We start from the raw sequence: 14355 nt of genomic DNA, 5'->3' as shown, positions 1-14355 counted from the left end.
TGGATAAATTTTTCGCTACATTGCAAATAACACACAAGGACGTACAAAATTAAAAAAAATATGTTTATTTCAAGGGCAAAAAGATATTGCAATATAAAATATAAAAATATAAAATAAATTTATTTAAAGAGAAAAAAAAATTAAATTTTGTTAAAATTGGATTTTTTTACATACATACATACATATGTATATTTCAAATAAAAAAAGATTTTAAAATATTTTTATAGTTTTTACTAATACCTTATACATATACATATGTATCTATCAGACCAGTAAACTGAGACAGCAAATCAAAAATAAAATTCAAATTTATATAGAATTCAAATGGAAGGGATATTGGAAATTATTTTTGTTAAGGAAATTGATCAATATTTTTATCTTTGGATTATCGTGCTGTAGCAGTTTTAACTGGGGACTGGTTGCAGATTTCTTTATTTCTTTTACAGTACGTATTTTGAGATCTCGGTGCAAAATATCGTTGCTTACGTACCATAGTGCATTAACTATTATTCGAAGGACTTTGTTTTGAAATGTCTGTATTATTTTAATGTTGGTATCTTTGGTACTCCCCCGAAATTGTATACCATGGGTCTAAGCAGGTTTAAGAATCTGATTATATAGCAAAAGTTAGTTGTGTACATTCTGCAGCCAATACATTCTGCTCAATTTTAGGTTCAATTCAGTTTTATTTTTCAAAAAGTCAAGCCAACGTTTTGAGCGCCATTGAGTAGAATCCTAACTGGATCTTCTCTTGGTAATGTTAATGTGAATGGATATGGATTCATTTAGTTAAAACCTCCATTTTTTTGTCCAGGTGGCCACCTAATCTAATGATTTCTATAATTTACTTGAGGCTTGTTCAACAGTTGTTTTAGTTGCTAATATAGCCCTGTCGTCTGCAAATTTAACTCTGAATAGTCTGTCTGCTAGTTATAACGCCAAGATTATAGGATACGGCTCAGGCAAGTTGCTCTTCATCTTGAATACAAGTCCTCTATGCCAGACTCTGTCGAATGTCGAGGAAGACAGCGGAAAAGAACTGTTATTTTCAAGTGTGTCTTCAATAACGTTTGTTAGCCTTTGTACCTGGTCAGTGGTGGAGTGAAGAGAAATTTTTCAAACAACTTTGACAACTCTGGTAGCAATGAAATTGGTCTGTAGGTTTTCATTGCCCTTCTCTGTTTGAGAATCATGATGATTTCCGCTACTTTCCATTGGGTGGGTACATGAGTCAGCCTTAACGAAGCATTAAACAATACAAGCAGTTTTTTAGCGCTATTTGTGGCAACTCCTTCACTATTTGAGCTGTTTTTAAATCATATCCGGTGGCCTTCTTGTTCTCTAGGTTTCTGATTTTAGGGAAACGGATAGCTGGCCATACTACACGAAACCTTCTCTTTTATAAAAACTAGCTCCGTAACTTCCAGAGGATATATCAAGCTCCTTTCTATTATTTTGATTTCAGAGGAGCTATTTTAAGCAGCTTCTTAAATACTTGATATGAAAACGTCAAGCCCACTTTTAACAAACAGAACACTAAGTTCCACTTAGTAGTTCTGTTTGTTAATCTGAGGATATCATTTTTAAGAATAACCGTTTCAGATACTGACAGGATAACAGGAGACTGGTCGGAGCTCAATTCGTAGTTTTCATTTACGTGGGTGCAATTATGAGAGACTCCTCTCAGTCAAGGATATTAGGGATCCTATTCCTATCAATTGGACAATAAGTTGGCTTCCCCGTAGAATGGAAGGTGCAGTTGTTTTTTGCTGCTACGTCATACAGCGCCTTAGCTTTTGATGTGGTGAGTTCATTTAAAACAATATGCATTTAAAAAAGAATTTGCAATTTAAGCGCAGACAACCTTTCTGGTTTTCCAAATTTAAGGGTACTGCATTACAGATTAAAGAAAAAGTAGAATTTAAAAAAATATTGAAAAAAATAAACAAAAAATAATTATCATAATCTAGATGGCTTTTAAAACCATACTAAAAAAAGTGAGAATAACTAATGCCACCAAGCTGAAATTATTTTCTGAAATTTTGAATCGGAAAAAATACAAAATGGATATACATATGTATGTAATATCCATATCATGAAAAATGACTCGAAAAAAGATACTCATGTTCCTACATAAAAGAAAAAATCAACACAAGCGGCATTAAAAGCCGCCCTGCCCTGATAATCATAGACACTACTTCAGTCGAATTAATTTTTGATACCAAAATGAAATTTTGAAACAAGATTTTACACAAACGAAAATTATTTTAATGGAATTTCTTACATAAAACGTTTTAAAAATATATGTATCTTTTGCAAGCTTGTATATGAAAAAAATATCATTTTTTTAATATCTCATAATGTTTGCTTATAACTATAAAAATTACAATTTCGAAGTAACATAAATTAGTATGTTATTAATATAATGTATTTAGAAATAAAAGTACACACATACATCTATGAAACGGCAATACACTCACTAAGTATTTATGAAATATCTACCACACAATAATTAAGCTTAAAATAATATTTTTCAATGCATATCGTTTAGAGAAGGAATAGATGGAGTCGAAGGCGAAACTGGATGTGTGAAGACTATTGCACGTATTAATCCATCTCTCAATGATTCATGTGGAGCTCCAATATTAAACATGAAATGAACGTTATCACACGTAACCTACAAAACATAGTTTAATGTTTTTAATTCTTAAAGAATAAAGAAATTTAATTCACCTCTGGATAACATGTGTACATAGGATACCACCCAACTTTACTAAAAACAATTCCAATTTTGTACATTTTATTCCTATGTATAAAAACTGGGCGGTCGAAAGATATATCTAAAAGAGATTCATATCGAACACGTGATGTTAAGTGAGTATACGCCAACCGAGACCCCTGTGCGTCCAATAAATGAGCGTATAAGCATTCAGCATATTTTTGTGTAAATCCAGTAGAGTCCATCAACACTTGTGTAGGAACTTGAAAACCTTCGATAAAAAATAATTAATGAATGGATTATTTTTCAAATGTCATAAAGGAAATACCTGTAATCAGTATATTAGTATCTACATGAAAAGTCATGGCGCAATCTGTCACACTTGTATTTCTGTAATCAATTTGCTGCCTAATTGTGCGTATACAGTAAAATTTTCTTGTTTCTGTTGCAGGATTCATAACCTCTGGTTCATATTCATAATTATTAAATAGATGCAGCGCCATTATACATTGAGGTCTTCCTTCTTGTACAGGGGGTGAAAAAAATGGATCCATGTCGCGCTCACGAAAGGCATGTGGTTCTTCATTTCTCATATTAAACAAACTTCTGCGGACTCTTGAAGTACAAAAGCCTTCCGGCATTGGATATGAGTTCATAGGATTAGATATAATAATAAATATTGCCAATGCTTCGGATTCACTCAGAAGTTCTGATTTGGCTGGTATTTCTGAAAATTGTTGCGGACTCAACGTTAAAAATCTAATTTTTCTTATAGCATCTTTTAAATCGGTAACACTACGTTTTGGTAATATCTCTTGAACTTCAGCTGGATATGCTTGTTGTTCCTGAGAGGGCTTTGAAGGTCCTTCTCCAGTTATCATATTAGCCTGATTATTTTCGTTAACAAATGACGCGGCAGGACTATGTGCTTCAGTTGAAACAGTAGATATCAGCCCCGGGGAAGGTGTAGGAACTCCTACACTTCCAGCAGCTGAATCATCACTAGGAATAATTTCAACATCATTGTCGTGCATATTTGTATGAAGATTATCCTGTATATCTTCAATGTCAATATGCGGTTCCATTGGAACAACTCCCGATGGTCCTGGTTGGTTGGAGTTATCATCATTTTTCTTTGATGCAGATACATAACCGTGTTTAATAGCATAATCATTTAGTGCTTTAAATAAATCTAATTCTGATTCTATGTTTAATTGGTCTAAACTGAAAATTGCTAAAAGAGTTGATAGTTCAACTTCCATAAAACTTTCGTCAGCTAAAATTTCTTTTGTACGCCGTGAAATTATTTGTAAACATCTATGTTTCAAACTAGGTTCCTCAAATAATTTTGCGAACTCATAAGCTCTACAAACATTTGTCGGATTTAAATCCTGAAATAAATAGCTTGTGCACTGCTTTACAACATGTGGTAAAATATATTTTTTTGCAACATAACACAATTCACATGCTTTCTCGAAAGAATCAATTTTTATTTTATCAGTGTATATGTATTCCATCATTCCACGAAATGCATCAGGAGCCACATCAGGAATTAATATAGGATCTGTTTTATCCGGTAGGTTCCCATAAAACATTCTTTCAAAAACAGGAGAAGCCATGGCTAGTATCAATTTATGTCCTGAAAAAAATTCTTGATTTGGTTCTGTACCTACCAAAAATCTGCAATCAGACCTTAAAAATAAAATTTAATTGTGAATTTTCCTCATTGTCAATAAGGTGCCTTTTTAAAGTTAAAATGCGTCATTAAACAAAAAATAGAAGTATTAAGCATGAATACCAAAATAACAATTTGTAAGTATATACATACTTATGCAAAATAATCTTACCATTGTTCCGTCTCAAATATTATTTTCCCTCTTGATTTGATATCAGGACAATCATTTTGCCAATCCTTCTGAGCATCCATTATTCAATAGTTTTATATTGTAATCGAAAAGCCGAATATCTTTTTATAAATTTTGATTTATAAAAGTTATAAATTTTGCAAAGGTAGAATTTTAAAAAATGTAGATTTTTCTTGTCAAATTAATGTTTATTTCTATTTTCTTACCTAAGTTTTTTTACACTTTTGCAGGGTTATCATGAGTTATTACTATTCGGAAACCCTGTTTCTATTATGTTTTTTGACACCTTTTTTTAATGTAAAAAAATATAACTCTCAAGAAAATCAAAAACAGTACTGCCCAACGAATCAAAAATACTAAAGGAAGGAGCATCTTGAAAGAACAATTGTTCCAAGCATTGTCAAAGTCATAACAGGAGCGTATTTATTTTATTTTTTTATTTGGCCTCTATAAAACACTATAAAATATGCATAATATGTAAAAGATAAGTTAAAAAAATTTTTTTAAAGTAAAACCTAAAAAATATTTTAAATTATAGTTTCATTTGCAATAACTGGAACAATTTTCTTCTATATTTTTATATTACAATACTATAGTATAAGGTATTGTAATATTTTATAAAAATATCTTTATTTTATTATGCATATTTTTGGCACTTGATAGTGAACATATTTTTTTTTTTGGTATTTTGTATTTCCTTGGGTGCTACTAGCAATGTGTTTTTTGTTGATAATGATGATGTTAGCAAAACATTTTTCAATGTGAGACATTTTGGCAGTTACGTTTCATTAATTTTTTGAGTTTCGGATACATAAAAATTTGATTAATTATCTTAGCTTCACATACTTATTCATTTTGAAACTTGAATGCATATTTCATACATTTCATACAAACATAATATACTAAATAATTTTTTGTTTAATACTTACTACATATGTATAATAATGAGGGAGAATGTGTGTGAAATGCATGCAATTTGCATTTTCACATGCTTTTTAAACACATTTAACACGTTTTGCTGGAAAAATTATGAGAGATGGAGGAAAATGTCATATGGATTAAATTTTAGATCTCATTGTAGCGCATCGAAAAAACCAAAATTAAAAAATTATTGCATAAATTTGCGGGAAAAAATTAAAAACAAACCAAAAATGTCGATGTTTATCTCGAAAACTAATGTTCCATCAAATGGATTGTTAGACCGAAAATAAAGAGCAATCAGCTATTGGGGGTTAATCTACTTCGCATGATTCCGAAGTTATAAGCATTTATTTATATGGAGGAAAAATAGGTCGACGGTCACTTCCTGCAAAAATATCATTCATCCCATTAAAATTATACGTCTGAATACCATTTCTGCGGGAAACGAACGTCAAACCCAAATTTATCTATACCTAAGTTTATTTTATCTAGTCTTTGCTAATTGAATATATTTCTAATAGGGATTTCATTTGCATTTTTTATGTTAGAAATTCTTAAGCGAAATTAAGTACCAATATTTTTTAACAATTTCGTTAAATTATAAAAACGAATTCATTTAAATTTATATTATTCAGCAAACATAATATGTGGTCGGTCGATTATGTGCGTACACTTGTGTGTATACTACAGATTTTATTGGTAAAATTGGTAAGCACATTATATTTTTCTGTTATTTTATCTTATTCAATTAAAGCCAACTTTAAAGCAAATTGTTATTTTTCGTATTAAATAATTTTTTACAATAAAAACTTAATTTTACAGCATTATTTTGAATTGCAATTATTCTAATTATTAAAATAATTTTTAGAATTCGAATAATTCATTTGAATATTTTATTAAAATTTTTTTGTTTGTTATGTTACGTAACAGATATTAGTACGAATTTATCGTAGGTAAAATAGTGGCTTTCAAAAATCGAAATCAAAACCACAATTAAAATCAAAAATTTTTCATTTTTTAAAGTATGCCTTTCTTTGAAAAATTGACATCTTAAAATTTTTGTTCTTGATTATTATGAGAAAAATACACAAAAAGCTTAAAGCTATCGAAAAATAGTAATTATCAATTTTTTTATTAAACTTCTACTGAAAAGAAATATAAGAATCAGTTCACAATAAACTAAATAAAAGTCACAAAATTTTGTGATAGAACGGTTGGTTTTTAAAGCAAACCTTTTCATTTTTCTGTTTTTACGGTCACAATTTTTAGGAATGTTATTGAATTTGATATTAAAAAAGTATTAATTATTGAATTTAATAATAAACAAATAAATCAATTAAAACCTAATTAGATATTTAAGTTTTATTGTTTGCGGAAGGCATTATGAATTCAAATAGAAAGAGAATATGTAAGGTTGATCATTTTTATTTCTGTGGTACCAGTAAATGATTTTAGATTTGCGTGATAGCTACCATAGGGATTGATATCATCTATTATAGTTAAAAATATTGAAGCCTTGTCCTCCACATCTCGTTAAACTTTGGCTTCCAATTTTTAACTTTAACTGTAGTGTGTAGCACTCATTTATGCAATCAAAGGACTTATGCAATCGGAATTATTATTAACAAGAAATAATGACGTTGTTGCTGTATTCACTTATATAAAATTTCAAAGCTGCAGTCCAAATAGCTTCTGAGGTATTACCAAAGTTTTAAATGTGTACCACAGGTACTCGAAACGTTGCCTCGAGCATACCCAAACTAAATAAGGTTCAGGGGTTTCATTTTATAACTCTTTCGCGAAAATGTAGTGAACTTAATCGATTATTTATTAAATCATCGCTTACAAGAACGGACAAACATTGGTAAATCGACTCGCAAAAATATGATTCGGGCGTTTAATTTTAATGGACTGATAATATTTTTGCGGGAAGGGACCGTCAACCTTTTCATCAATCGGAATTATACTGTAGATTATATTTCACAAAATTCTCTTAAATAGCATAAGTATGTATATGTATAAGTACTTGAAGAGTGAATTGTATATACATTTGTACATATCTACAAGAGAAATAATTCTCTTGTAGGTATATGAATATGTACAATTCAAAATTGTCTTTTAAAAAAAATTCAAAGCTTTTAACTTGTTAAGTACATAAAACAAAAAGTTATGATGAGAAGGTTTAAATTGAGAGTTTTTAATTAATTTATATTTAATTTTAATTTCAGTTATTTCATAGCCGGTGATTTACTAAGTATCAGAGGATTTTTTTGATGAATTAAAAAAATTATATAAGGATTTTAGGAAAAATTATAAACAAACCTTATATATGCACACAAACAAACGTACATACATAATGCTGATACATTATTTTTGTTGTGTAAATATTTTATTGTTATATTATTAGATTTGCATCAATCGTTACTAGATGAAAAGTACTAAACTAAAGGTAAATAAAGGTTCTTAAGATTTTTTTTGTTTAAGAAGAGGAAAAGTTGATAGTATATGTATAATAAGTTACGTGAAAATAAGAGTATCATCAAATTTGAGCTACCAAATGCTACTCTTATACATTATATATGCACACATGTATGTATATACATACAAACGTATACACAGATGTTATATATTTAGATAATCAGAATTTTTTATATTTTTTTTAAGACGCAATCATACTTATATATTGATAGATAAATATTTGCAAGGTAATAAGCCTTAGTTAATTAAACTAAACATTCCTTCATATCAATTAAAAAATATTGATAAGCAGATAAGAGTATAAATATAAATACAAGTATAATTACTATTATTGATTAAATTCTTTACATAATCTAAAGAAACATATAAAATATACTCGTATATTTGTTAAAACAATAATAAGATTTAGAATTTTATGTTTTTTTCTTAGTACGTAATTTTATAGCTAATTGAACATAATTAAGTTTAATGAAATGCATACATACAGTAGAAATCTGCTCGAGTGAACGTAATAAAAACAGAGGCTGTTCGTTCTATTGAACCTGTTCACTGTATTAAATGTCAAATAAATTAAACTAAAAAGTAGTTTTTAAAGCTTTATTGTTTCGAAAAGTATTCAGTTACTCTTTTTTTAATTTTTTTTTATTTGAAATTTTTAAAACAATATTTTCTCTTATATTTCTAAGTGTGACTTGGTCGGTTAACAAAATATCGTTGTCTGCAGCCCATTGTATAGTCTTATTTAGCGCATCAAGGGCTTCATAATCAGAAATTTTTGCTTCAACTGTTTCTATCACATTTTCAGTTAAATTAGTAACCGAATTTGGCTTTTTAACTTCAGTTTTCTGCTATTAATCGCGCACACGGTTGATTTAGCTATACCAAATTTCTTAGACAATGTTGTAACACTTACTCCTGACTCTAAAGATTTTATAATTTTAATTTTTTCATTTAAATTCAAATGTTTTCTTTTAATATTTGTTTTCGGCACTTTAAAAAAAACTTGAACACTTTTATTTTATCGAAATTATACTTTAATTGAATGCCATTACCTAACACAATGTATGACTTACATGTTAAATAAACAAAATAATGCTCTCTTTTGTAATTCAACTTGAAAAATCCCGTTACAATGAGAAAAATAAAAAGAATAATATAAAAAAAAAAACAGTTTTGTAAAATTTGTTCACTATACTGGGCATTTATAAAAATTTTTGTTCACAGTGTAAGGCAGTCAATGCTAAAATTTTTGTGTTCACTCGACTGGGAAGTTCATAAAGTCGGGCGTTCACTAGAGCAGATTTCTACTGTATATTGTGTGTATATAGAGAAATTTAACATTTTCTTATAATAGAATTGAGGTATAGAGAAAATTTTGAAATTGAGTACTGAATTATGAATTGAAATTACTTAAATACAAAATGTTTATTAAAGTGGCAACTCCATTTTGATCTAATTTTTTATCGTAAAATTAATACACCTATTTTATTGTGTAGAAGAAAATATATTTTCAAATAGTGGGATTTTTTTTAAAGTAAATATTGCTTTAAATATTTTTTGAACTATAATTTCGTTCACAATATAGGATAATTTCGTTAAAATATAGGAAGTTTTAAATAATTTTTTTTTTTTTAAGAAATTTAAAACATCCTATTTTCTTCCTATACTTATTAATTTTTTATAACAATACTTATTTTAATTTGCCATCAGGTTATTAAAGAAAAGGGTATTATATGGAATTGGTAATGCTCTAATCTGATAGCTTTCTATTGTGGGGGCCAAAAATTAAAAAAATTGATATTTAAAAATCTAAAAGATATCGTGAACTAATACTCGTATCTTCTGAGAGTTATCGTTCAAAACTGTAAAAGTATGTTGTACAATTTTTATTTGAAAAGGTTTATTCGTGCACATCAAACTATCTTTCTCTTCAGCAAAAACTCTAACTATTTTATTCACAATAATGAAAATTAAAAGTTTTATAAATTTTCTCACTGTACATATTAACATTTCATTATCAAATTCTCCAATTTAATTCCTTTCAGATAAATGATTTAGAAAAAGATTCTCCAATAGATAAAATTAGAAATGAAGCAAAACTATTATATCATAATATTTTTGATATTATCACTTGAATATAGTAAGCAAGTGCTGGGCAAATATAAAAATGAATCACCATCAGATAAAAATTGGAGTATAAGATTTAACGAGACCGCGCCATTCTCAGTTAATATGGATAACGAAAGCAAATTGTTTTTGAAAATAAATATCTTTAGCGATTTATTAAAAAATTTAAAAATACAATTTCATTGCGAAAATCAATTAATTTGTGATAGTTTAGATGAAGTGACCATAACAAATGGTACAGAATGGGAAGGATTTATATTAATCAAAGGCATTTTTATGGGAAGATCAAAACTTTACGCTGAAATAAAATTGCCAAACAATACTATTCAAATTTCAAATGAATATCAAAATATTGTTGTTGTAAAAAAAGTTGGTATTGTTGATCATATATTTACGATTTCTTTAGGAATAATGGTTAGCGTAATATTTGTCAGTTTTGGAGCTGCATTGGATATGAACTCATTGAAAGAAATTTTAATAAAACCAATTGGACCAACAATTGGATTCTGTTGTCAATTCATTTTGATGCCAATTTTAAGTTATACAATAGGTTACATTTTATTTTCAGAAAACACAAATATGTGGTTAGGTCTATTTTTTTCTGGAGTAACACCAGGTTATTTAATTTTTCTATTTAATATTTTTGTAAGAAAATAAGAATATTAATTTTTTTCCTTGAAGGTGGTGGAGCTTCCAATATGTGGACTTTAATTTTGAAAGGAAATGTTAATCTTTCAATTGTTATGACAACAATTAGTAATTTAGCTGCTTTTGCTATGATGCCATTTTGGATCTTCACTTTAGGAAGAACGATTTTCGAACGTGGAGATTTAGGTGTACCATATGAAAGAATTGGAACTTTATCAATATCACTTATTATACCGTTATTTATTGGATTAGCAATACAAAAATTTCATCCAAAATTAGCTAACGTACTTATACGTTTATTAAAACCTATTTCAATTATTATTTTAATTTTCATCATATCATTTGCAATAATAACGAACTTATATTTATTTAAATTATTTTCTTGGAGGGTGAGTAAATATATTTTTGAAATATTTTGAAATTATGTAAAAGAATTATTGTAAATTGACAGAATTATTAAAAAAGAATCATTATTGATTCAAAAATATCGTGTAATATATGTAAAGCGAAAGAGCAAAGATCAATAAGTAATTAAAATCGTTTCAATAAAAGTAAAATAAATAAAATATATTCGCTGAAACGAAAATAAAGTATTATAGAAATTAGAAAACCTAGGGTATATGAGCAATTACGAATAACAAGCAATGCAACAGAAACTAAGGAAAGAGGACAAAAAATTGAGAAAATCGGAGTTGAGATGAACAAAGTTGAAATTTTCTGTGGTTAGCCATTCTATGCAACTTTTTTTATTTAATAAGCAATCAAGATTTATTTTTGTGGAATTTTTATTCATCCAAAACCTGTTAAAATTTTGAGAGACAAAATAACATACTAAGTGATATTGATATTTGTGGTAAAAATTTCACTACAAAAAGAAATCATTAGTGTGAAATTGGTTTATATTTACAATAATAACATTATGTAACTTTCTACAACAAATATCGTTGTCAATTCCTAATTTGCCCAATTACAATGGTTCAATAATTAAAAAGGATGTCTATTGTTATAACCCCATGATATAAAAGAATTCCCTTGATTTAGTAATGCGGATAAAACCAAAATGTCTTTTTATAATTAGATTATTTGATTTATGGTCATTATGCTTTCTATTTACAAAAAATTAAGTTACAAAAAAAATTTATAATTTTACTATATTTTATTGTACTAAATTTAATTGTGCATAAATTTTATTTAGATTATAATTGCTGGAATGGGATTACCATGGTTTGGATATATTTTAAGTTATACTGCAGCATGGCTTTTTAAACAAAATAAGTCCGATTGTTTAACAATTTCAATTGAAACTGGCCTCCAAAATACAGGTTAGTTAGCCTTAAATATTACAATATGAATGTAATAATTATTAAGAATAAAAATATTTTCTTTTCTGTTTTAGGAGTTGCAATATTTCTACTTCGATTTTCATTACAACAGCCTGAAGCGGATTTAACATCAATAGTTCCTGTATCAGTATCGATCATGACTAAAGTACCACTTTTAACATTATATTTTATTCAGAAGTCTTTCTGTTTAGACGAAGACAAAAAAGTTAAAAAAAATAAATTGGATCAGTCAAAAAATCTTAATGAGGAAGAACATATTATGCCTGGAACTAAATAAATTTGATATTCATGTACATACATATTATGTATGTATGTACATAAATAAATATTTAAATAAAATTGAATAGACTGCCTTATTTATAGGTCACAATAATATGTTGTGAAAATCATGTAAATAAATTTTTTTTAACACAGTATATATGTTGTTCACGTTGTAATACGTTGTACCGAGAAATTAATTATTATTTTGAATTTATGTAGCACATACATTTGATACTTTTGTGGGAATGTGGTTTGAATATAAAATTTGAACAACTGGAAGACCAAGAACTCGAAATTTAGGGCAACAGAAAGCTCTTCAATGCTCTTTATTTTTTAATATTTTGCTTCTTTTATTTATTAATTCCTTACTTATCTTTTATTGCTTTAGAATTTTGTTGGTTGTCTAACTCCTTTTGCAGATAACACCGTTCACAATTTAAGAACTAGCAGTAAGATTAAGTATTATAATTATCCATTTGATTTTCATTTGCGCTTTGTACCAAGTTCCCTATTGATGATGTTGTTAGCTTATCTAATTCTTTCTTAAATTCGATCAATTTTAATTCAGATTATTTAAAACAGAACCGCTCATTGATTTGGTGCACTTAGTTTTACAAATTGATTCCACATAAGAATATTCGGTTGGTACATTTTCATTATTTTGCAGGTTATCTAAATAAAGTAATTAGACAACTGAATCTGGAAAACTGAATTCGATGGTTTGTTATAAGGAATTTTACTTAAAATTCCTCGAAAAATTTAAATTTGGCTCTTAGTAAAGTTTCGTATTTCGGTTTACGAATTATGGTATTTCCAAAAATTTATAAGCTTATTGTTTTAATACCACAAATCCAAATATTAAATTTCAAGACAATAGGCTGATTATTTCTCTTAATATATGCGCAAAAATGTAAAATCGGCCTGCCAAAAGGTCCAGTTCTCGAGGCCAGACATATAACGTTCAAAAAGTTTATCAATCCTGGACGTAACCGAAACTCACATATAACATTTCATCGAAATCGGTTCAGTCGAACTTCAGATACACGTGTACATACACAGACAGACACACTGCCAGACAAAGCTACAGACATCTCTTTAAAATAGTTTATTTAAAATACGTTTCCCTATCATGGAGAAGTGCGTTCTCACCGAAAACTCGACATCTGAAATTTGGTGCCATCACATAACCTCACTTATTGAGCGCAATATGCTCGGTAAAAATCGTTTAAATCATATAGGTTTTAGTCATTCCCACTTATAGTCACGGTTTATGTATGTATGTATTTGTCAATTTAGGTATTCTTCCAGTACTGAACCTGTTTTTTTATAAAATTTTTTTTAATGTCCTTTCTCGCGATAATATGTATGTCTTGATATTGTTGTACCAATTTTTATAGTGTTAGAGCTAAAACTAAGTATCTATAGTTTTCTATTAATTATTCCTAGTTATCGAATTTTGCATAATGCGAAACAAAACAAAGCATAAGATTGTCAAAAAAAATAAAACATAAGAATGGCTTAAACACAAAAGAAAGATTTTCCAAAAAAAAGTTAGAGTAAATCTCGGAGCTATGAAGTCGACAAGTAGAAAAAGCTTAATTTTTAATTCATAACTGCAAAATTCAGTTTTAAAAAACATGTACATATGTATATGTATTTTCTAAAATATGTGCATATGTATGTGATATAAAATGTAAACGATAACTTACATAATATAAAATATAACGATATTAATAATTATTATCAAAATAAGCTAAATATTAATTTATATTTATAAATAAATATTTATTAATTCACTAGTTAATTATAAGTTTACATACGTATTAATCACATATACAGGTAAGTACAGAATCACATACAAATCACAATATACAGGTGAGTACAGAACGTCCAGCACTCGATGATATTCCCGAGGCGTTTAGATGAACAAAAAATAACTACATAATTTTAATTTTTTTTCCACCTCACTTATTGGGCCCCAAAGTTAGACTTT

The 14355-nt window shown here is 27.9% G+C and overlaps 2 protein-coding genes across 2 annotated transcripts; one reads left to right on the top strand and one right to left on the bottom strand.

Moving 5' to 3' along the window:
- Positions 1 to 2260: 2260 nt before the first annotated feature.
- Positions 2261 to 4795, bottom strand: LOC129618896 (uncharacterized). The gene is made up of 4 exons (XM_055533924.1): positions 4567 to 4795; positions 3048 to 4411; positions 2734 to 2990; positions 2261 to 2677 (listed from the first exon to the last, which is right to left on the bottom strand). Exons 1-4 carry the CDS (start codon positions 4644 to 4646, stop codon positions 2534 to 2536), a joined length of 1845 nt encoding a protein of 614 aa, XP_055389899.1. The 5' UTR covers positions 4647 to 4795; the 3' UTR covers positions 2261 to 2533.
- A 2956-nt stretch (positions 4796 to 7751) lies between these two features.
- On the top strand, positions 7752 to 12517 carry LOC129619083 (ileal sodium/bile acid cotransporter-like). Its single transcript, XM_055534167.1, has 5 exons — positions 7752 to 7954; positions 10029 to 10726; positions 10792 to 11147; positions 11954 to 12080; positions 12155 to 12517. The coding sequence occupies exons 2-5, from the start codon at positions 10072 to 10074 to the stop codon at positions 12376 to 12378; spliced, it is 1362 nt and encodes a 453-aa protein (XP_055390142.1). The 5' UTR covers positions 7752 to 7954; positions 10029 to 10071; the 3' UTR covers positions 12379 to 12517.
- The last annotated feature ends 1838 nt before the right edge of the window (positions 12518 to 14355 follow it).

Source organism: Condylostylus longicornis, unplaced genomic scaffold (assembly GCF_029603195.1).
Source record: "Condylostylus longicornis isolate FDR11 unplaced genomic scaffold, ASM2960319v2 ptg000010l, whole genome shotgun sequence".
NCBI lineage: Eukaryota > Metazoa > Arthropoda > Insecta > Diptera > Dolichopodidae > Condylostylus > Condylostylus longicornis.
This window is presented reverse-complemented; position numbering and strand designations above follow the sequence as displayed.

Coding starts and splice junctions, on each gene's coding strand:
- LOC129618896 (XM_055533924.1), bottom strand. CDS start 4,646: ATGGATGCTCAGAAGGATTGGCAAAATGATTGTCCTGATATCAAATCA. Junction 2,991..3,047: donor TACTAATATACTGATTACAG/GTATTTCCTTTA, acceptor TTTTTATCGAAG/GTTTTCAAGTTCCTACACAA. Junction 2,678..2,733: donor TGTACACATGTTATCCAGAG/GTGAATTAAATT, acceptor TATGTTTTGTAG/GTTACGTGTGATAACGTTCA.
- LOC129619083 (XM_055534167.1), top strand. CDS start 10,072: ATGAAGCAAAACTATTATATCATAATATTTTTGATATTATCACTTGAA. Junction 10,727..10,791: donor TTTTTCTGGAGTAACACCAG/GTTATTTAATTT, acceptor TTTTCCTTGAAG/GTGGTGGAGCTTCCAATATG. Junction 11,148..11,953: donor TTAAATTATTTTCTTGGAGG/GTGAGTAAATAT, acceptor AATTTTATTTAG/ATTATAATTGCTGGAATGGG.